General features: G+C 37.6%; 2 protein-coding genes across 8 annotated transcripts in view; one reads left to right on the forward strand and one right to left on the reverse strand.

The window, feature by feature from the left end:
- CalpA (calpain A) overlaps positions 1-9,473 on the reverse strand; it is a 38,972-nt gene extending 29,499 nt beyond the window's left edge. For 2 of the 7 annotated variants that reach the window (XM_034981585.2, XM_034981580.2), the window contains exons 1-2: positions 9,453-9,473; positions 4,418-4,788 (exon numbers count right to left, since the gene is read on the reverse strand). In XM_034981585.2, coding sequence (XP_034837476.1) covers positions 4,418-4,705 — 288 coding nt within the window. In that variant the 5' untranslated portion in view covers positions 4,706-4,788; positions 9,453-9,473. Of the gene's footprint in view, positions 1-1,166; positions 1,419-4,417; positions 4,789-9,452 lie in introns of those variants that run through there. The other 5 variants (XM_034981586.2, XM_034981582.2, XM_034981581.2 and 2 more) reach the window with 4 other exon arrangements.
- Positions 9,474-10,243: 770 nt separating this feature from the next.
- Positions 10,244-14,170, forward strand: LOC117993762 (60S ribosome subunit biogenesis protein NIP7 homolog). Its single transcript, XM_069507315.1, has 5 exons — positions 10,244-10,397; positions 11,382-11,564; positions 12,002-12,111; positions 12,551-12,858; positions 12,983-14,170. The coding sequence occupies exons 1-4, from the start codon at positions 10,342-10,344 to the stop codon at positions 12,742-12,744; spliced, it is 543 nt and encodes a 180-aa protein (XP_069363416.1). The 5' UTR covers positions 10,244-10,341; the 3' UTR covers positions 12,745-12,858; positions 12,983-14,170.
- Positions 14,171-24,810: the final 10,640 nt, after the last annotated feature.

Raw genomic sequence — 24,810 nt, forward strand, 5'->3', positions numbered from 1 at the left:
AGTTAGAGGTGCGTGCCCGGAATCGAATCCCCGGGCAGGAGGTGGACATCCTAAGCACTAGGCTATCACAGCCTTTTTAAAATATTCGCAAATAGCATTACAAAATGAATAACAATACATTAAATGACTTGTCTTAGTTTAATTTAGAGATTATATACAACAGAATTAGACTAATTGTAATACAATTTACTATACGTACTAAGAAGTTCAAAGTACTACTCTATTGAGTATTATTGATACAGAATCTGGAGGATGTGAGGATCAAAAAGGCTAGATCCCAGTGCCTGTAAGACCAATTAAAAAATAACTGGAGCTTTGAATATCTTTGGTGGAATTTTCTAATGACAATTTAGTCGAGTATACATTCCAGTTGTAAGACCAGTTAAAAAAGATCTGTCTGAGTTTGGAATCTAAATATATAAAACGAATATGTGACTGACTGATCTTTCAATGCACAGCTCAAACTACTTGAGGGATAGGGCTGAAATGAGGCATGCAGATAGCTATTACGACATCTGCTGAGAAAGGAGTTTTAAAAATTCAACCTCTAAGGGGGTAAAATAGGGGTTCGAAATTTTGTGTAGTCCACGCGGACGAATTCGCGGGCATAAGCTAGTATTTATATATGTAATATATTTAGTGGAATTTTTAAATGACAGTTTAGTGAAGTATAAGTAAGTAAGTGTTTTAGCATCAAACTTAGCAGTGTACTATTCTGGATGAGGCCAAAAAGATTTGTATCACTTAGGGTGAACTACAGCATGAGGTGTCCCATAGTTGGATGAGCATAGTCTGCTCCGAAAGAGGTAAATAGGAACTAATGAGAAAAAAAATCTCATTTGATTAGTAAGATGCTGATTTCTGTACCATCTACTTCTTATAAAACTATGTTGTGTTCTAAATTTAACTAGTTACCGGTACGGTACGGATCATGCATGGGTGGAGTCAAGAAATTTATAGAGTAGGTAAGTAAGTACATTTTGTAGGTCATTAGATAAACTAGTTCATACTACATTAGATAAAGTTACTCATATGAAAGGTTATCTACACGACACGCAGAATAGTTCAAGGTTCTCTACGGTGTTCTAACCAATTATTACCGCAATAAAATCTCAACAGATCAAAATATATGAGGTCACACCGTCTAAAATACGTGTTCAAAATACCTGTAAATATTTCGGATAAATCTCATTTTTTCACTTTTACTTATATCACAGAGCACAAAATATATATCGCCACAATGTTTACCACATTTTTGATAAAAATAACGCGTATTTTTACTAAAAAATGAGAGACAAATCAACAACACAACCGTACCCAAAAATCTCTCCAGAAAATTGACAACTTATAATACGGCTAATTAGAAAACAAGGAACTTCCAAGTTCACTACAAGGGGCTAGCTACAAGATGGAGTGAGATATCATGGCTCACTGAACGCGGTAGGATTATAGACCGAGATTCTTGCCAACCCACGATTCAGGAATGACGTAAGATTTCATTCGTTCATTGATTTTGATTTTTATAACTCAACTAGGTATGTTTTGAAATGTTCCGCTTCCGTTAAGATTATTTTTATTTGGAATTTTTTACTAATGATCATAAAGGTAAAAAAATTAATGTATACATAATCCAAAATAATTTAATACTTAATTGCATTTTTTAAAATGATTATAAATAATAATTGATATTAAAAGGCGGCAACACCTTAATTAAAATCTAGGTCAGCGTTTCCCAAACTTTTTCAGTTTTCATGATGCAGACGTTCAACTTTAAAGTCTCGTAAAACGTATACCTACATATAACATAAAGCAAATGAGAAAGTCCTAGTGGCAAGTCCCTACAAAATCTAGAAATACCTATGTATTTACCATATGATACTTCCGAAATGCCTGTGATGCTAGGTAAGGTACAACGCTTTATGTTAATATGCTTGATCTAGGCTTTTGTGTTGGTTAAAAACGTACTTTGCTTGCTCCACAAATTTTGGGGCTTGAGCCTTCTTAGAAAGTTGTCTTCAAAAGGCGCATAATTGATCTCAAAACAAGATCACCGAATCATGTGTAATTATTGTGTAAATTTAAGATACCATATAAGGCTAGCGCCATACGGCCGACACGGGTCACGGTGGTTTTTGTTGGTGGCCTCAAAAACTCGTTGAATATCACACGGTCGAGGTAAATAATTGTGCAGGGCACGAAGTTATTAAAAGATTTCAAGTGGCCTTTGTTTTTATACTTACAAGAGTTGGTTCTTTTAAAGAAAATCTGGATTATAATGTCATTGGGATTACAGATTGTACTAAGAGAGAAATTCCTGTATTTTCTAAATCTATAAGACATTTTTCAGAGGAAAAGCCAGTTTCTTACCTGTCCTTGCTGTCCTCGCTGAACCGCATCCTGATTAGCATTAACATAACGAAACAAAATTTAGATTTACTACAGAGATTCGTGGTTTTCGCTATTATCTTTTATCTCTATATATAAAAGGAACAGCTGGCTGACTGACTGACTGATCTATCAACGCACAGCTCAAACTACTAGACGGATTGGGCTGAAATTCGGCATAAGAAAGTATTTTTGAAAATTCAACCCCTAAAGGGGTTTGAGGTTTGTAGTGCTAGTTTTTCAAAAAATTGTACCTATGTACTTACTTAGACTCTACAAGGTGTGAGTGTCTAGAGTTATGGAGTTATAAAGTTGGCTTAGCTTAAGTAATATAATTTTATAGCGGAACAAAGTGAAGGGCAAAAATGCTTAGAAATAATATTTAGCAAATCCGGCAGATTCAGGAATGCCGTGTGGACGAAATCGATTGTAACGACTACTAGTTCACAAAGTAAATATTCGTTGGAAACGCTTAACTAGAGGTAGGTATAAAGGGAAAGCTACGTCATAGGCTAAAAATGTCGACCCAAGGGAACACATGGCATGGGAGATATATTTACATCAACCACAGACGTATGTATTTCCTTTCAGCTTATTAGAATCAAATTTTATAAATTCCTCTAGCTTTTTGTTATGGATACAGTATCGCTCATTATTCTAGGATAGATATCAAGCTCCTACACTAAGACTTAGGGTCATGCAGAAAATATTAGGACAAGGATACATCTAGTTTTCTGAGCATTATTCGAATGAGGGCTGACTTGTAGAGTTATTACGTTACATAGCTAACAACGTTAAGTTTTTCAGAACATACCTAGGTATGAATTATGAAAACCTATAAGTAAGTTGAAGACCTCAATCAAATACAAACCTAACACATCGCCGTAGATGCTCCAGACTTCAGAGATGTTATCAATTATGTCGCAATCTTCAAATTCTAAATTAGTTCAAGAACATAAAAATCCAATATAGTAAAAAAAAAAAGGTTTATCCATTCGTAAACATGTGCGAATTTCCTCATTTTTATGGTAGCTGACAATCTAAACCAGTTTTGCCTACTAGCTTCCGTAGCTCCAAAATCTGAAGCTGTGTATGTATACCTACGTCATATCATGAATCAGTATCTGATGTGGAACCACGCGGATTAAGTCAAAAGCCCTGATTAGTCACCAAAATGTAATAAGTAATATAAAGATGGTATCATGAATTCATTGTTTATACGGTGCATTAAAGACTTGGGCGCACTAACAACGATGCGATTGCAATTTCAAGGCAGATGCGTACCTACTTCCTACACACTATAATAGTGATGGCAAAACAAGTAGTCCAATCGGAAGTTGCTGTATGGCGAAAATCATAGACTAAGATTGTAGATAGACATATAGAAGATAGACAAGCCTGGCTGAGCTCTGCCCCCCCAATTGTGTAAGAAAAACGTTTACATCGTAATCGGTAGCAAATTCTACCCCTAGCTGTGAAAAATATGAACAGCGAATTCAACGCATCAAGATGCCGAGTTGCTACCGATTATGATTACAATAAATACGTTTTTCTTACACAGCCAGGGGCTGTTTCATTTTCAATGCAAGAAAGCTTTCTCTACAGTTCCTTGTTTTAAAACTAAGAGGGGGGAGGTTGCACACTTTTCCGTCATGCGTTATGTGTGCTTGGGCCTTGAAGGTTTATTAAATACGGTAAATGGTCGTGTGAATTTGAATCGCATTCAACCATGATCTTAAGTGAAAAATACTTAATTGTATCTTACATACTTTGGAATTAAAATCCTTGATTTCTTTGACTCGACTAAGAGAACGAGATTTCAATTTTTTTGCAGCTATTTGTAGGTACTAATTGGTGATGATAAACGGAACCAACGGCTTAACATGCTCTACGAGCCACGAACGAAACGAAACGCCTACAAGTCCACCCATCCAGTTACTGACCGATCCACGTTGTTCAAGTAGCATGCGCTATCAAAACTAGTCTGATAAGCTAATTAAAAGTTTATCATAATATCATAAAAACAACAAACCTCTAAATTAACATTCACAGCAGCGCAAGCCTCTTCGACTACTTCTTCAACAGCTCCACTTTCATACTCTTCAGCAGGTAGCGCCGGGTACAATTTCACCCCGGAAAAGAAAGAATCATCTTCCGAAGGCAGGCTAGGATACAAACTGCCGTTACCAATCAGAGGTTCTGAGCTACCTTCGCCTCCTCTTTCTTTGGACAAGAACCCCCTCACTGCAGACGCTGCATTCGCGGATCTATGCCACCCCCAGCCGTTCGCCCGAAAGTTTTTCGGATAATAAAAAGACATGTTTTCGACTCGAACACACTATCACACAGTTCACTCACTCCACTCAAAATAACCGCGGCGTGCAGCGTGTTTGTTTATATGAACTGAAACAAAGATTAGATTCGTTATTGAGTCACTAATGACGTAGAATGCTTTCAACGTTATTATTGTGGAACTAAAACTTTGTCTGTAAAAGTCTGAATCAGTCATAATAGGTAGTTAGGATCATAGAGATTTTTAAATTTTGGCTTGTTAGCTTCATCGAAATGGATAAAGCAATCTAAAAACAGTTGATAAATAGATGCAGTAAAAAGAGCTGAATTTTGCCGAAGAACGCCTACCAACTAAATTGGACAAAACAAAATAAATATTATTTATCGAACCGAATTCTATAAAGCGATAAGCTAGGTAGGTTTAATTAGATAAGATATACTCTTACATCTACTTAGTTGTAATCGTGTAGTAAGAGTAAGTGTAACACTGACACTAGGCTGATTTGCAACAGTTAATTCTGTAATTCGATCACTCATTGGCTTCTACTCTAGTACATAAAACATCAAAAGTCGTGCTTCATGAAAGAGATAGGTAAACGCCTGCAAGTATGAGGAAATTGAATTCTGAATCCTTACAGTGCACTTATAATAGTGGTTCATAACAAACAATCTTATCTCCCAATTGTAACATATAGTTTCAATAGCACTTCAATAGGTATATAAATGGCCGATTGAAGGCCAAATGTATTGTATGCATTTCACGTTTAATCAATGTTAATCACTGTTAGAAAACGTAAGTTAGCACTGAATGGCGTAATAATACAGTTTGTTAAGATTTCAAGCATTATCAACCTCTTTTTGATCGTATTTAGGAAATGTAATTTTCTGATTATACCTACAATATGTTGAATGCTGATCGAATGTCACTGCAGCTCATCTACATAGGTATTATAATAGTTAGTACAAGGTTTGCATGAAAGAAAGTTTTTGGAAAATCCACGTGAAAAGACAGTTCCCACGGGACACGGACGAAGTCACGGGCAACTGCAAGTTGGTAAATAATAAAGACTGATTATCTGTATCTTAGTAATATACCAACTTATATAATTTGTATGTTTGAAAGTTAAGGTTATACGTTATTGTTAACATGTCTGATGTTCCGATTCGATCCTTATTCAATAGAATGAATTGAACCGCAGCCAAACTTTGTGCCTCGTTATAAACTTTCAGTGATTTTATGCTGCGATTCCTTGCTTAATGCATCCTGTGTAATACCAACCAGAAATCTAGAAACTGAACAAAACTGTAAACATTTTGGGAAAATTATATTATTCAGGTACAGTACAGGTAGGTAGGGCGTGCGCAAAACTGTTTATAAATAAATAAACAAGGAGTGTCGTCGATTACAATAAATAGATTAAATTTGGGACCACTCCCATGGGCGCAACGTACGACCTCAAAGTGCCACCTATTACCATTTAGGTAGGACAACGATATTCAAAGTTTAAACAAAGAAATTTATCCATTAGGTACTACATATTTTACGCAATTGCGTGTTGTTTCCGAGAATGTTTTAAATAGGTATAATTACAAATAATCACTGAAAACATGATTAACTAGGCACAAACTATTACAAAAATAAATTGCAAAAAGGTTTTTCCGGATCCTGTCTTTTTAAAAGTTTTTATTTTAAATGGGTATATAACTAATTTAAGCGCTTCTGGGATCAATCTGGGAATTTTTCAAAATATGAGTAGTTTATGTCACACTAAGTGTACCTGATGAAGGAAGTCTAATGTGGACACTGTCTGGAACAAGGTCTGGAACTTTTTATGACATATGGCAGAAAAGTAAGTTTGAATGGATTTTTAATAACTATTTGAAGGCATTTGTACAGTTAAACTATTTCACGATCGCCTGCCAGAGCTTCTGGTATTTTATAGAATCCATTCTATTTCTACAAGAAAAAAAAACTACAATAGATATTCAGAAGCCTGGCGGGCTGTAGGCTGAAAAATAATTCCGTAAAGCCGGCAACGAATGGCAGCTCTTTTAGTGCTGCTGATTTTATTGGCATTTAATGAAATGAATTGACCCTCCTGCTCACCTTGTCAACATTTAAAAAAATTAAAACATCCGAATTTTTGCATGTACAAAGCAAATTTGTTAACTTAGGCAGTGCCCCTTGTTGACGTAAGTGTTTTCTGTAATTAAGGCAAGGTCTTCGATCTAGTTAATGGCTGTTTAGGGAGTGGTATGACACAGACTGACCTAGTTCACACTGTTAAACTGCAAGTACATTGGTAGGGTTTTAGGGTTCCGTAACAAACAAGGAACCCTTATAACAAGGAACTCTTAGGGATGATCAACACTGGCGTTACAAAACGAATGGTGTAAAAGAAGAAACAGAAAAAGCTAAAAAAACTATTTAAAACAACTAAATTTTTTTTTTTCAAGTATTTATTAAACATAAAAAATGGCGGAATTTAATGCATTTGCCTGATTCAAGAATAACTTCAATTTAATAGAACCAATAATTCACCAAGAAATAATTTGTCTCGTAAAAAAATTACTTACCCAATTTTGCAAGGATTTCATATAAAAGGCAAATGAACGAAAAAAATTAGATACATCACACAGTCATCAAGTGCTGGAAACCCAAAATAAACTACTTACAAAAATTTTAAGGAAAATATTGAGAGGCTGCTATAAATAAACATTGGCAGCTGCTCCAGTGTAAAGTTAATAATTGTTTTACCGGTGATAAATGTTTCATCTTGTAATACGAAAGTATATACACGGACGAATACTTCCTTAATTGAGTAATGGAGCATTTCCCCACATAACCATGACACCTAGTTGAAAGTAGAACAATGTATGTAGATAGGTATAGGTACATACATATCAGGAAAATTTCGTTGAAGGATATGACTCAGCGTTCACTCTACTATGACGATAAGATCAGTTATTTACAATTAGGTATAAGTTTTACTACAATTTTCAAAACTTCAGAGAAAATGAACTGCTACTCTGTCATTTTCTTTCCTTTGGTCATGAATCCCGATTCAAGCCAATTATCTCGCAAATTGCAATATTATCATCACAACTTCCGTAGGTACTAGCCTTTCGTGAGCTTTTCATTCAACGTGAGCATCAGTATGGCTGAATCACAAGACACAATCTTATAGATGCTAGTGCAACACGAATTGCGAAAAGCGAATAGTAATTCCTAGTGAATTAGTCTGTCAGTTGTGAGTTGTGTTGTGACGTCAAACCAATCCATCTTAGTCATGGATATAGAATTACATATGTAGTAGGTATCTTAGCTCATGTAGTAAAACGCGTTGAAGTGAACGCGCGAAATACAGAATATTACAAAGAACCTAGTTATGTGCACGTTTATGCTTTGCAATCCAAATCGCGCTTTATGACTCTTAAAATAAATACCAAAATATCTCGTACCTACCCACGAGTTGTTAATAGCTTTGGTCCGTCAAGTCTCGTAAAAATTAAACAGTTTAATTGAGAGTAGTAGGTACCATAACTATTAATAATTAAAAAAAAACAGTAAAACGTCAGTAGCAAATAGTAATAAATGAGAATGGTAAGCAAAGTTATAAATAAATGCAACAGGCTGTAGAATTAGAGACAAAGGATATATCTTACAAGCGATTCATTAATTAAGTAGTAAGTAGGTACAAAAGGATGAGGATTACAAGAGATCACTTGTCAAAGCATTGAAAGATCATAAAAGATCGCGTCTTACAGTTCTCCTCTACAAGAAAAGCAGCTTTGCCAATTTTTATTTTTCTAGCTCGAGGTTCTAGGCTTTGAAATTTTTATTTGGCAGGTTCCCAGCTTATATTGGACTAGTTTCCGCGACTTCGTCTGCGTGGACTAAACAAATTTCAAACTTTTATTTTACCCCCTTTGGGGTTGAATTTTCAAAAATCCCTTTTAAGCGGATGTCTACGTCATAATAACTATCTGCATGATGCCCACGACTTCAACCGCGTGGATTTAGGTTTTTAAAAATCCCGTCAGAGCTCTTTGATTTATCGGGATAAAAGTAGATTATGTCACTCAGGTCTTTACCTAAATCCATGCAGAAAAATCACGTCGATCCGTTACTCCGTGATTGTAGGACAAACCAACAAACAAACGCAGTTTTGCATTCATAATATGGGTAGTTATTGTAACTTACAGCTGTAAAAATTATAAATTTACAAAATTCTTTTAGAAAACCGTGTCCTTAGCCATTAAAATTAAAAACCAGCCCAGACAAAGGTTGAGGTGAAAGAGGTCAGAGGTCAACGAGCTTAATAATATTATACGGGCGTTGACTTGCGGCAAAGTTTGGGAACCGATGTGAAAAAAATAAAATAAAAAAAGTAGGTACCTACTTAACTACATATTATAATAATAAAAATACCGTGTCGCACTTTAAATTTGATAGGTTTGAAAATATAAAATGCACAAACTTTACATAGCATTGCAGATACCTCTCCAATTATTACCCATTATCTTATTACAATTTTTTTTAAAGAAGTTCTAAAGTAAAGTATCGAACTATTTTTGTTGTTATCACGTGACCACAGAGTCGTCAAATAAAAAAACAGATGGAAAAAATAACTTACAGTACTAAAATCTAATATTGGTGAGAAAACTCCACGATGAATACGGTGAAAACTATTTCAACCGTAAATTTTCTTTTAAAACTAAGGAGTGTGGGAGTTATAGGTATTTCAAAATAAATATGCGACAAGTAAACTTACCACAGTAAGGTAGGTACGTCACCAAAGCGCGAGATGAAATTGAATGAATTTATATGGGGAATGAACAAAGAATGATTTGCAGCGATTTCCATTTTCCTCATTCATCTCGTCTTGGTGAATGTCTCCTAAAGCTACGTTCAAAAATGTTAGAAGCTTATTTAGTGCGAAGATTTAAAAGTGTTAATTTTTCTAGTAATTCCACAAAACATTATTACACAAACCTATATGAAAAGTCCCGCTATTATAATGTTATCCGTTAGCCATCTCATCTATGATTGACCGAAAAGAGTGTAAATTAAAAGAGTCCACTTTCGTTCTTCTGGACTCTGGAGTCAATTTGATACTTTAGAATTACTTATTTCAGTTCTATCAAATTAGGTTATTCCAGGTTTGTCATACTAACTTCAGAGCTGTCATACTGATATTTTTTTAAATTTGCCGCGCTTTTTCCTTTTTATCAAAAAGCATATTATTAAAACTTTGTAATTCACTTCACGAGCACTTTTGAGAATTGTCTTGTTGGTAATGTGGCTGTTATTTGGTATTTTTGAAACAAATAAACTAGTGCCAAAAACTCATCTAAATCAACCAAATAATTTTTTATCTTTGACAGCACTGTCAATAATTTTAAGGCTTTAAAAATCATTTTTGTTCCAAAATATTTATTGGCTCTAAACGGTCGTACTCTAATTGGAGTATGGACTAGATGATACTCTATGTATGTATGGATAGTGTTAAACAACGAAGATGTCAAATTGTCAACTTAATTTTAAAAAAAAAGTTACTGTCAATCTCAATCACTTACGTCTTTTTCAAATATTTTGAATCGTAAATCCCCAGCACAGTCCCCACGTGTTTATTTAATTTTAAATGTTAAAAATAAGTTAAAATGAAGGTATTATCAGAAGATAGAACAAGGAAACTATTTGAAAAGTTAACAAAATAGTAAGTAAACTTAATTTTTATCCCACAGCTAAACTTAATGTGAGAACTTGTGAAACACGATTTTACCTTTTAAATTCCTGATTTCTCTGTGTTTAGAGAGTAGATAACGTAAACTCGAGGCCAAAGCAGAGATGAAAGCAAAGTTGCTTCTCGAAATTACCAGAATTTCTTTTTCCTTATTTCTTTATTTCTGCCAAGAATTTCTCTCTCCACTCATAGCAGGCAATGCTCGATGTCTGTTAACTTCACTTACACCTGTAATAATGTACTTAAATACTTTTCAATTTCTTGTAGCTCTTCTTTGACAATCCATCTTTCTTTTCTGAGTCTTGTTTAAGGTTTTTTTAATGTTTTGTCGATTTTTTCATCACTCTTAACCTCTCTGAGAACGTTACTTTACAAAAGTTCGTGATTAATTTGCTATAATCCACTAAAATAGACAAATCTGTATGTAACAATGTGACATGTGCAATATGCCCACCTTCCCACTGTTAAACATGCAAAAAAAGCAAGTCACCAAACAAGCAAGTGTGAAACATACATTGAGTGTGTTTTGGAGGATTTGTGTAGTATTCTGCGTTGGTGGTAGTGTCTTGCTTGTTTGGTGGCTTGCTTTTCCTGCACGTTTAGCAGAAGAAGGGGGCAGTGCATATCACAGGCTGTATTGTACCATACAGATTTGTGTTTTAGCAGATTGTAGCAAACTAGCTTATTCCCGTGACTACATCCGCATGGACTACTCAAACTTCAAACCCCTATTTTACCTCCTTAGAGGTTGTATTTTCAAAAATCCTTTCTTAGTGGATGTCTACGTTACTAGTTATAGTATATACGTTATTAGTTATCTGTATGCCAAATTTCAGCCCGATTCATCCAGTAGTTTGAGCTGTGCATTGATAGATCAGTTAGTGAGTCGCCTTTTCCTTTCATACATTTAGATTAAGGTTATAGTTTAATATACATGTTTCTCTATTACTATTGCAGTATTGGAGTCAACGTCAAACTGTTAATAGACAGGCCGGATGGCACATACTGCTTCAGAGAGAAAAAGGACAGAGTTTACTACATATCTGAGAGGTTGCTGCAGCTAGCGCAGACGGTTAAACCTGACCATCTAGTATCTGCAGGGACATGTTTCGGGAAGTTCACTAAGACTAACAAATTTAGGTACATAAAGTTTTTTTTACTGCAGGATAGGCTTGCACGTGACGACAATCATATCATTAACCATATTATAAATGAAAATAATTTGAAAATAATAAATAGCCTATGTTACTCAGGAATAATGTAGCTTTCTACTGCTGAAAGAAATTTCAAAATCGGTTCAGTACTTCCAGAGATTATTAAAAGTCACGTCGTTCCGTTGCTCCGTTTCGACGTGATTCAAAAAAAAGTCAAAAGTCAAATGATTTATTCAAAATAGGTAATTAATAACTCTTTTTGAAATTGATTGAAGGACAAACCAACAAACAAACACTTTCTACAAAACTACAGTACAAAGAGCCATAGAGAAGAAAAGAAGAAGAAAACACACTTACACATTTATAATAGGGGTAGTGATATAATAGGGGTTGTGATTAAACATGATATTGTACGTATTCCAGGTTACACATAACAGCACTAACATACATAGCACCATATGCACCATACAAGATATGGGTGAAGCCATCTGCTGAGCAGCAGTTTTTGTATGGACACCATGTTATTAAGAGTGGTAAGGATCTTATTATTTCACTAGCGAATGCTCGCGACCTCATCTGCGTGGATTTAGGGGTTTTAAAAATCCCATGGGAACTCTTTGGTTTCCGGATTAAAAGTTATCTTTTCCCCCCAGTATGTAAGCTAACTCTATACTGGCAAGAAATATTGTACATCAACCTTTAGAATGAGATTTCCGCTTTGTAGAGCGTTGTCTCTGTCACTCATACTTATGTGACGTTTTGTGGATCTCAAAGCCAGAGACAACTCTATTCGAAACCGCTATCTCCTTCTAAAGGTCGATATACAATACTTTTTGCCATACCAAATTTCATCAAAATGGGTTAAATTGTTAAGTGTGAAAAGCTAGACAGCCAGACATACATGACAGCTAGACAGACATGTGTAGTATTAGTATGGAGTATGTATTAAATTTCAATCCTCATCCATTCCAGGCCTAGGCAGGATAACAGAGAACACACCAAAACACCAAGGCGTAGTAATAAACACCATGTCAGACATACCCATAGGCTTCGGCGTAGTCGCGCGATCCACTACCGAGTGTAGGAACGCGGACCCGCTAGCGACTATCGCGTTCCATCAGGCGGATATAGGGGAATACATCCGATCCGAGGATACATTGGTATAGATGTTATTTCACGATGACCGCTCGGCCTTGGTTGTAGTAGTGAGTGTACCGATAAGCCTTAAGAGCGGTTTCAGACTAGCGTCTTATACGCGCGTATAAGCTCGTTTTAAAATGGTAAAATAAAATGGTAAAGTAAAATGGTAAATTAAAACTACCTGACTATTCATAAGCACTTTTAAAAAGTTTACATGAATAAAAAAACATTCTATTCTATTCTATTCTATTCTATTTTTGGAAGCGCATGTAGGCGCGTGTAGGCGCGCCTTTTGGCACACGCTCAACTCGTACGAGCGCTTCTATTTTTAGTTTTATTTTATTCGTTTTTTGCAATCAACAGCGATATATACAATATAATTTTACATTATAACAGACTGAAAATAAGGCCAATTAGGATTACAATTTTTTACAGATTACTTAAATAGATATTAATCATAAATTTATAACAGTACGTTTGATAATTTAAACAAGCTTTACAATAATATAATAATATGAAAATATAAAAGTCAATTAACTAGTAAAAATACCTACCTAGTAGGTGATTCACAACATATTATGTATGTGTGAGTGTATGTGTGTCTGTGTGTGTGTGCTAAGTAAGCTCGTATAAGCGCGAGGCCCGAGAGACCACCACCCACCGGGCCACCGGTTCGAGCGAACACGCCGAAATATGCCCGTATACGCGAGTCCGGTTTTTTGAAGCGCGTATGTAGCGCGCGTATAAGCGCGTATGCTGAAACGACCGTATACGCGCAAAAAAATACGCTAGTCTGAAACCGCCCTAAAACGGTCAAAACTGGGCGCAACCCACACTATGGGTGAGATCTATAGAGCGTACTCTGACTTTGCTTAGACTTAAGATGGAGTTAAAACGAGACAGAGCTATATCTCTCACATTAGTCGGTCTCGTTTTAACATCAATATTAAGTCTGAGCAAAGTCAAAGCGCGTTCTATAGATTTAAGCCTATGATAGTGTGTACGTGTGCACTCACACAGGCATAGCCAAACGGTCTTCGTGAAATAGAACATATTATGTACAGTTATGCGGCAGAAAGTAATGTACATCGACCTTTAGAAGGAGATAGTAATAATAAATAATAAATAATCTTTTATTTGGGACCATAGCGCACAGTACAAAACACAACAACACCAGACAAACATACAGAAAAAACAAAACAAAAAACAAAGCATGAAGACAAAAAAGATCACAAATACTAACTAATACGTAGATACCGGATTTGTAGAGCGTTGTCTCAGTCGTTGAGACCGACAAAACGTCATATAGTTATGAGTGACAGAGACAACGCTCTACAAAGCCGAAATGTCATTCTAAAGACCGATTTATATTACTTTCTGCCGCGCACTGTGTAGGATATACTTAGCTATAAGGAGGATACGTTGGTTTCTAATATACTTCTAAGACTACAACATTGTTGTTTGATTTTATAAAGCCACCAGTGTGACTAATTGATTAAAAAGTCTCAATAGCTCAACGGGTAAAGGAGTGGACTGAAAACCGAAAAGGTCGGCGGTTCAAATCCCGCCCGTTGCACTATTGTCGTACCTACTCCTAGCACAAGCTTGACGCTTAGTTGGAGAGGAAAGGGGAATATTAGTCATTTAACATGGCTAATATTCTTTTTTTTTTTAAATAAATCTCCTGAACTGAATTAAAATGCCAGGTATTGCCATCCCTTTGATAATACTACCTGCGGAAAAGGATAGCACGAGGCCTGTCAATTTAGGTTATGGGCTGTGTACAATATAATTAACCACTTTTTCACGTGACATTCATTACAAAATCGGAAACGTGACTGTGTCGTGAAGTGCAGTGCGACTGTGTTGTCGTGCTGCGACTCGTCGCACCTCGACTCCACTCGCTGCGCCTTAACTCCAATCGCAGCGCCTCAACTCCACTCGCCGCGCCTCGTCTCCACTCGCTGCGCCTCGACGATACTCGCTGCGCCTTAACTCCACTCGCAGCGCCTCAACTCCACTCGCCGCACCTCAACTCCACTCGCTGCGCCTCGACGATACTCGCTGCGCCTTGACTCCACTCGCCGGGTCTCACCGACACTCGTCAATACATCTACACATACAATTCAATATGTACCCTATCATGGCATGCAAAATTATGCTCGTTTAGCTAATGAGGCTCTCAACAAATATCTATGCATAGTTCCCGGCAGTTAAATAATCGCGTCTGACTTACGATGAAAGTGCGAGCTCGCGCAGGTTCCACGCTTTCGTGTACTGTGTACGGATTTAGCACTCACACTAACGCAGATGGCGAACATGGGGTACGGTGCGACGCGCGGGCTGGTGTGTTCCGCTCCCTCGACTATTTCATTGGCGCAGACTATACTGTAGGTAAAGGTAATTCTACGAATAGGAATATACAGGATGTAGCCAGAACGCTAGCAAAAACGAAAGCAGGATAGTACTGTATCTACTACTGATGATTATTTATTTGATAGCACAAAAAAGAACGCAAAAATATATTAAAAAAACCTACATTTTGTAAAAGTTAAGATATATTGCAAATAAAACATCTGATTGACGCTAGAGGTCAACTAACGTTGCTTAAGTAGGCCACTAGGAGTCAATGCCGCGTCGTAGGCGGGGCATTGACCCGAGTTTTGCACGCTATAACATTGCGAGTTTGAAAAATACTAAACCACTAAAACTTCAAAATGAGGCAAATGGTTATTGGTATTAGATTGTGTTTAGGTAGTATAACAAATAACGCTAAGTTTTTTGCTAGCGTTCTGGTTACATCCTGTATAGGTTGCGAAATAGATATTAGTTTTAGGTAAGTATACGTCGATATTCTATATGGGTAAAGTAGGTTCCAATGTTCCAATACATATAACATATGGGCGGCAGGCTAGAATGGATTTCAATATAGTTTAATATCTTTGGTTTCAATAAAGGCACATTTATCCCGCCCCGTGCAATACCTACCCTTTGTGGTGGTCACATAAAAACGCTACGCTGCATTTAATTGAATGCCTGCCTATTTTATGCGAAACGCTGCATGATATTAATGACAAAATTGCAGTATTTTCATCAAAACAATATATATTATCAAATACAAATAAGAAGATTCATGAAAATCACATTCGGCCGGCTTCGCGCTACGGTCGCATGGGATTAAAAAAATCTAAATTCACGCGAATGAAGCTGTGGACATCAGTTGTATAGAGAAGTTTCCCTAGCGTGCTCCTCAGCACTCCACATACAAACGTAGTTATTCTCATTTGAATAATAGCCAATCAAACTCAGTGGTAAGCACATACGAAAGCTCAGAGTCATTCAGCGGGCGATGGAGAGAGTTACGCTTGGCGTTTCTCTACGTGATCAAATCAGTAAGGAGGAGATCCGTAGAGGAACCAGAGTAACCAACATAGCTCAGCGGGTTGCAAAGCTGAAGTGGCAAGGGGCAGGGCACATAGCTCGAAAAATCGATAGAAGTTGGGGTCATTGGGAGCCCAACTTCTATCGGTTTTTCTATCGGTATCGGTTGTGCTGGAATGGCGACATCGCACCGGAAAGCGCAGTGTTGGAAGACCCCTAGGTGGGCAGACTACATCAGGCCGGTGGATTCAAGCGCCGTAAGACCGAGGCGTGTGGAAGTCCGTACAAAAGACCTATGTCCAGCTGTGGTCGTCTATCGGTTGATGATGATGATGATGAAACTGAAAGGAATATGAGAACCAAAATACATTCATGTGGAGCACTCTACGGATGTTCCTTTTAAGTATGAAAAAAATAAATTCTCTTGTTTATTAGGTAAACGAAACTAGTTAGTATTAAAATTGTAGTTCGTTAAATTCATATCTCGTCTCTGCCGGCCTCGTTGCAAAATGCAATAGAATTTCGCGCTTCGCTTCGTCGAGAATTAATAAGTATTAAAAAAATAAAAATCGTAGCGCCTGACTACGGTTAGGTAAGTAACTGTTCATTGAATATAATTAACAGTCTGTGTTATTTTCACAAACATTTTGTGAAGAATAAACTCTGCATCCCGATTCCCGAGGCATGAATGAGATAATATTTACCTCGAGATTTAGAGAAGTTGTACTCAAAGTGCATAGTAAACTCACGTCGATTGAGAGGCAAACTGGGAAGCTAGCTCATTTCATGGATTATTGTAGTTTACCTACAACTTTAGAAGGAGTTTCTCGAATGACGTGGAACTAGGAAATTTCGGAGAAGTATTGATAGATTCGGAGAGTATATAGGCGGTGTGATCTAAAATTACAATACGACGTCTTAATGTAAAACCCAGACCTGGGCGCGTTTGGAACCCTCGTAGCTTTAGTTTTAAGTTCGCGTAAAAATTATCACCACTATTATAATCTTACAAATCCAAAAACCGACCGTCAAAATGATATTTTGAATAAATTATTTGACTATGACTTTGTGTTGTAAGCAAAGTTGACCTAAGTCGGATCTGCCAGCGCTTTCCGGTGCGAGGTCGCCATTCTAGCACCTTGGGACCCCAACGTCTATCGGATGTCCAAACTATGTGCCCTGTCCATTGCCACTTCAGCTTCGCAACCCGTTGACCTACGTCACCTACTCTGGTTCTCCTCCTCATTTCTGACTTGATCACGTAGAAAAGCTCCCAGCATAGCTCTCTGCATCCATCGCCGGCTAAGAGCGTCCATATAATATCGTTGGTATTGGCTTTACGGAACCGCCCACACTATTACAGCCGGCCACGCAATCTGCTATCGACACTGAGTTTCATTAAAACTTTTGCTTATACATATGCAACAACAATGGAAGATGAGAGTAGGTAAGAACGTAAGTGTAAGATTTCCAGTTTAAAACTAGTCAAATGCATGTCAATAAGAGCCATGATAGCTAGTGATTAAGACGGCCGCCTCCTATTCAAAAGGTAAAACTTTTGATCCCTCCCTTTGATGTTTGGATTTTGGAACCCTCGTAGCTTTAGTTTTAAGTTTGCGTAATAATTATCACCACTATATCTTACAAATCTAACACCATACCAGACCATCAATACGAGTAATTTATTACCTATTTTGAATAAATCATTTGACTTTGACTTTGATCCCGGGCGCGGGTACGATCTCCAATGGACTAGGAGCCAGCGCGTGCCAGAGATCGTTATTTTATAAGAGCTGATAGTTTCTCTGCGTACTGCCTCCAATATTGGGGAGCTCGTAGCTGGATAGTGGACGCGGTGACCGTGGAGTCGTACCTACTTGCAGGTTGATACAGTATCAGATACGTTACATTCTACACGGCTAGGTGTACCTGCTATATGATTTTAAAGTAACAAGGAAATTCAAGTGACATTCCAAAATTTGTATTAAGATTAATGCTACCTACCAGACAAATATTTCTTCAGATAAATTAGGTTTGATCTCAAATAACGTAATTAGATACCTAGTATTTTCTTTTCATATACGTTTCAATTAAATTATATTAACTGTGTTTTCACCGCGCAAAATATGTTGCCACCCATAAGGCATCGTTTCTTATTGAAAGCATAATTATGTGGTTAATTAAGCTCCGTTACAAAAACACGAACCTGCTGGTAAATTAATTAAGATATTACGTCTATGAGTCTCATTAGAAAACTCAAACTCATAGGCGGGGATGGAGGCTCTCTCCATACTGCTTGGACTATATTATTATCTTACTAGCTTATTCCCACAACTTCGTAGACGTGGACTACGCAAATTTTAAACCCCTCAGGGGTTGTATGTTCAAAAAATCTTTCTTAGCGGATGTCTACGTCACAATAGCTATCGCCATACCAAATTTCAGCCCGATCTTTTCAGTAGTTAGATTTGTGCGTTGATAGATCAGTGAGTCAGTCAGCAGTGCGCTACATACGCGCAACACACTCGCAACACACGCGTAGCATAATGTACGGATTTTCAAGAAACCTCGCTGAAACTAGTATTTCATGAAAAGTATATTTGAATAATTAAAAAATCAGCATGAGGTGCGGGCAAAACTTTTATGACAATTTAAATGAAATCCGGTATTTCAGGGTACGAGATGCCAGCAGACAATTATATGCTTCAAGCCCAAGGCAGCGATATTTGCCTCACAATGGCCCATTCTTAACTTAAATTGGATCGTTCCAGGTATCCGACGAACTTTGTGGAGACGGTTTAAAGCTTAACTTTGCCCTGATAACTTAATATTTCAAGTTTTCCGACGCCTTTAATGGGTACCTTACTTAAACTTCATAAAAAACAATCCGCCCTTGGTTATGAAATCCGGTATTTCCGTTGCAAGCAGGTAATTATGGCTCAAGGCAGCGATATTTGCCTCACAATGGCCAATTCTCAACTTAAATTAGATCATTCCTGGTTTCCGACGAACTTTGGGAAGACGTAGACGGTTTAAAGCTTAGCTTTGTCCTGATAACTCAGTATTTCAAGTTTTGATCTCATGTCTAACTTCCGAGTGTTTATTTAGATTTCAGCATGATTGCCGTCCTACTTATACCTAAAAACGCAAGGCTTTTAACGTGTTTTCCTTCTTCTTCTTCATCGTAACACTCTTGGCAAAACAGTTGTGGTCATCACGAAGTGACGTTTTTGTTTCGGTACAAAAAGTAGCCTATGACCGTCCCTGGGATGCAAGCTTTCCTTAAAATCGGTTAAAAGGATGGGCTGTGAAAAACAGCCAGACAGACACACTTTCGCATTAATAATATTAGTACATATATGGATGTTCCTCCACAGTCTACATTCTACAATATTAGGACTTCGTACGCGTGGATTTAAGTTTATAAAAATCCCGTGGGAACTCCTTAATTTCCCGGGATGAAAAGTAGCCTACGTCACTTTCCAGGCCTCAAACTATGTTCATGCAAAAAATTATGTCAATCCGTTGCTCCGTTGCGACGTGATTGAAGGACAAACCAACAAACCAGTAAACCAACAAACAAACATACTTTCACATTTTTAATATGGGTATTGATTATCAACAAATACATTCTTTGTATGTTCTTTGTAGACCAAATGCTTACGCGTTTGTAGATTTGGCAAATACTCAAAGGAGTATAAAGAATATCAGACAGGGGTATAAATAAATTAGGTTATTTATTTGTATAGATGGATCGGCTCGAGTTCAGCGGAAATTATAACAATATTGTTAAGCAAGGATTACATTGCGTGCAGTTGCACGCAATGTAATCCTTGCTTAACATTGTTATAATTATCTAACTAGATATAGACTGAAAGTTATACATAATACTAGCTTATGCTGGCGACTTCGTCCGCGGTGACTACACAAATTTCAAGCCGCTGTTTTACCCCGTTAGGGGTTGAATTTTCAAAAATCCTTTCTTAGCGGACGTCTACGTCGTAATAGCTATCTGCATGCCAATTTTCAGCATGATCCGTCCATCAGTTTCAACTGTGCGTTGATAGATCAGTCACTCAGTCAGTTAGTCTTTAAGCTTTTATAAAATAACGAAGGTCTGGCAAACGCTGGCTCTTAGTACATTATAAACATTATAAAATAAAAAAAACTACAGGAATATCTGTGAAGCTACGGTAGTGATGATGGATGTCATCCACCGCTGTGGCGCTCATTTTAGGATTCTGTACCCGAATAGTGCCCAATGTGACACTATTATTAAGCCTCGAGGTCCCGTTGGCACCCGTCGGGTACGGAACTCTAAAAGTGTTATTTCTTCTACGATGGTACGGAATCCTTCGTGTGCGACTCCGACTCGCACTTGACTGGGTTTTCAGGTCAGCTGTTTCAGTTTTCGACCGATATGTGGCAGCCCTAGAAAACCGTAGCTTCAGCGCTACGGCGTAGCAGCCTGCGGCATGTAGCGCCAATCTTATAATATTCAGTTTTCAAACTACGTGACTGATATTTCTAAATTCGTTGCCAAAATTTCAGGGCGACAAAGTACTTATCTTATATGTGTTTTATGTATAAAATAATGTAGATACTAGGGGCTATTATTTACTGGTTTCACGGTAACAATGTGTAAATTAAACCTGACTATTCATAAGCACTTTTAAAAAGTTTACATGAATAAAAAAACATTCTATTCTATTCTATTCTATTCTAATGGGTGTCATAAAATGCCTCGACTATGCTATTAAATGGAATTTTCTTCTGGGTTTTTGCTGTTTTGAATCTAAAATATTATATACTTCTTTGGCAATAGAGAATCTTGGTAAAAAAAATGTTTCAGTGTATCTTGAATTTCGGATAAGTACGTACAAATATCAGTACCCTTATATTATAAATGCGAAAGTGTGTTTGTCTGTTGATTTGTTGGTTTGTTGGTTTGTCCTTCAATCACGTCGAACTGCAGCAAAGGCTCAGCGTGATTTTGGCATGGGTATAGTTAAATACCTGGAAAGTGACATAGGTTACTTTGTATCCCGGAAAATCAAAGAGTTCTCAAGGGATTTTTAAAACCTGAATCCACGCGAATGAAGTCGCAGGCATCAGCTAGTAAAGCATATTCCAATTCAGTTCAATTCAATTATAAGCATTTTTTTGCATTTCGAAGTACTTAAGTACGATTTCAGAAGTATTCTAATTACTTACTAAATAATTTCCTTCTTCCGCGTGGATTTAGATTTTTAAAAATCCCGTGGGAACTCTTTAATCATGGGCCGGACCTCTAACGTTTCAGAAATATGTGCATTTTATGCAATTAAATATCACATGCTTTAACGGCGAAGGAAAACATCGTGAGGAAACCTGCATGCCTGAGAGTTCTCCATAATGTTCTCAAAGGTGTGTGAAGTCTGCCAATCCACACTTAGCCAGCCTAAACCCTAACCCCTTCTCATTCTGTGATGAGACTTGTGCTCAGTAGTGGGCCAGTAATGAGTTGATAGTGATGAATTTAGCCTATTAAAGGTTTCTAGGTGCACAGTTTTTCAGACTTTCACTTTAGTCCTTTTGAACTAAATGAATTGTGTTACCGGAAATGGCAAGTCCATTTAAGTGCTTGGCCTTTGTTTCTTGTGAAACTATAGAAGACGAGTTTTTCATTTCTACGTACCTAATAGTTTCCTTTGCTAACGTTCTTATTGTCTGTCTGAGTATTTGATGACCTCCCTGGCGCAGTGGTAAACGCTGTGGTCTTATTAGTGGGCGGTCCCGGGTTTGATCCCAGCATGGGTTTGGAATTTTATAATTTCTAAATTTCTAGTCTGGTCTGGTGGGAAGCTTTGGCTGTGGCTAGTTACCACCCTACCGGCAATGCAGTGCCGCCAAGCGATTTAGCGTTCCGGTACAATTCCGTGTAGAAACCAAAGGGGTATGGGTTTAATAAAAATTGCCATACTTTTTCCAGGTTAGCCCGCTTCCAACTTAGATTGCATCATCACTTACCACCAGGTGAGCTTGCAGTCAAGGGCTAGCTTGTAGCAGAATAAAAAAAAAGTAAGTACTTGAATTAATCACCATTATGATCAACCCATTGTCCGCTCACTACTGAGCACGGGTCTCCTTTCAGAATGAGAAGGGCCATAGTCCGCCACGCAGGCCAAGTGTGGATTGGCAGACCTCACACACCTTTGAGAACATTATGTAGAACTCTCGGACAGGCAGGTTTCCTCACGATGCGTAAGTAATCTTTCATTGAAGCGGTGATAGCCTAGTGGTTAGGACGTCCGCCTCCTAATCGGAGGTCGGGGGTTCGATCCCGGGCACGCACCTCTAACTTTTCGGAGTTATGTCCGTTTTAAGTAATTAAATATCACTTGCATTAACGGTGAAGGAAAACATCGTGAGGAAACCTGCATGCCTGAGAGTTCTCCATAATGTTCCCATAGGTGTGTGGTCTGCTAATTGGCACCTGGCCAGCGTGGTAGACTATGACCAAAACCTTTCTCACTCTGAGAGGAAACCCGTCCTTTGTAGTGAGCCGGCGATGGGTTGATCATGATGATGTTGAATTATTAATGCAAAATGCCACAATTTTAATTTAGGTATTTTATGTTTTCGTGTTGGGCCCTAATTACACCTATTGTACGTCCCGCAAATTGCTATTGCGCTGGAACCATGTCCACCTAACAAACAAACACACTTTCGCATTTATAATAAGGGTACTGATGTTACATTTTTTTGTTTTATGAAATTATTCTCACAATTACGTAAAAAGAATTCGTCTTTTCAAATAAACCGAATGATTTTACTAAATATTATATCATTTTGTGTAAGTTCTTTGATGTTACCTATTTTATTATATTTACCTTTTCATTGTATTAGAAACCCACTTCACAAAATGATATTAAATAGCTTTGTGTTTGTCTTTCTGGCGAGATTTTGGTCTGAAAGCTTTTGAACTAGAAATATACCTTTTCTATTATACCAGAGAAACAAAGGGTTCTAATATTAATGACATAATAATGAAATGTACCTTTGAACATTGTCTTTTTGAAGATACCATAATAGTCTAATATAAAAGGAAAAGCTGACTGACTGACTGATCTATCAACGCACAGCTCAAACTACTGAGCGGATCAGGCTGAAATTTGGCATGCAGATAGCTATTATGACGTAGGTATCCGCTAAGAAAGGATTTTTGAAAATTCAACCCACAAGGGGGTGAAATAGGGGTTTGAAATTTGTGTAGTCCATGCGGACGAAGTCGCGAGCATAAGCTAGTTTATTGTACGTTATTGCTAGTTTATTAGTACCTTTGCATCACAGATATAAAGGTACGCTGGAAACACTTGACTCTAATAAAAATTAGGACTTTAAAACATCATATTTTACAAACGGATCTAGAAATCGAAAAATGATGTTCCCACTCCCACAGTATTTTTAAAAGACCTATTCAACGATACCCCACACTATGGGGTAGACGAGAAAAAAAAATCATCCCCACTTTACACGTAGGGGCGCTACCCTAAAAAAATATTTATCAAAATTTTATTGCACCACTTTGTCGGCGTGATTAATATTTATACCCATGCCAAATTACAGATTTTTAGCACTAATAGTTTCTGAGATTAACCGAGGACGGACGGACATGGCGAAACTATAAGGGTTCCTTGTTTACTACGGAACCCTGAAAAGAGGTGGTTCTCAACTCGGCCCGTTTTTTTTTTCGACTTTAAAAAATAAATGTATGTACATCGATTTTTTCCAGGTTTCTGGACCGATTTGCCAATTTTTTTAATTACTCACGAATAGATGGTATAATGTATCTGATAGTGTTGAAATTGTTGGGCCTGTGTTGTGGGTAGGTATAATCCTAGAAGCCTAGTATCAAAGGCCTTCCCAGGCTATTGGGCTGTATTATGTAAAATAGGAATTTGTATGGGACATTCTGCAACAGTGGCGACATACAAAGGCGGCATTATCTAGCGCCCGGGCGGTGCAGGCATGGGCTGGGATGTGGTGGAAGTAGAAAGAGAAAGCGTTTTATACTACAATATATTTAGTAATAGATGATTTCGTCCGCGTGGATTCTGGTTCTTAAAAATCCCGTGGGAATTTCTTTGTCTTTGATTTCCCAGGGTAAAAAGTTGCCTATGTCCGTCTCCAGGATGAAAGCTAACTCAGTGCAAAATTTCATCAAAATGGGTTAAACTGTTTGAATGTGAAAAGCTAACAGACAGATAAACAGACAGACTGTCGCATTTATAATATTGGTATGGATTAGTATAGATTAAAGTCCTTCCCAGGATATTGGGCTGTATCATGTCAAAATAGGAATTTGTATGGGTCATTCTGCAACAGTGGCGCCATACAAAGGAATCATTATCTAGCGCCCGGGCGGTGCAGGCATGGGCTGGGATGTGGTCGAAGGAGAAAGAGAAAGCGTTTTATACTATAATATCATCATAATAATCATCATCATCACCATCATCAACCGATAGACGTCTCTTATAGGGACATAGGTCTCTTATAGGGACTACCACACGCAACGGTCTTGCGCCGCGCCGCCTGAATCCAGCGGCTCCCTGCAACTCGTCTGATGTCGTCCGTCCACCTACTATAGGTAATGTCATCATCATCATGATCAACCCATCGCCGGCTCACTACAGAGCACGAGTCTCCTCTCAGAATGAGAAGGGTTTTGG

This window comes from Maniola hyperantus, chromosome 25 (genome assembly GCF_902806685.2).
Source record: "Maniola hyperantus chromosome 25, iAphHyp1.2, whole genome shotgun sequence".
Classification (NCBI taxonomy): domain Eukaryota; kingdom Metazoa; phylum Arthropoda; class Insecta; order Lepidoptera; family Nymphalidae; genus Maniola; species Maniola hyperantus.

What these genes read in the sequence shown, in the direction of transcription:
- LOC117993762 (XM_069507315.1), top strand. Translation starts at nt 10,342, where the DNA reads ATGAAGGTATTATCAGAAGATAGAACAAGGAAACTATTTGAAAAGTTA. An exon ending in TTTGAAAAGTTAACAAAATA is followed by an intron (nt 10,398 to 11,381) that starts GTAAGTAAACTT and finishes TTACTATTGCAG; the next exon opens with TATTGGAGTCAACGTCAAAC. An exon ending in ACTAAGACTAACAAATTTAG is followed by an intron (nt 11,565 to 12,001) that starts GTACATAAAGTT and finishes TACGTATTCCAG; the next exon opens with GTTACACATAACAGCACTAA.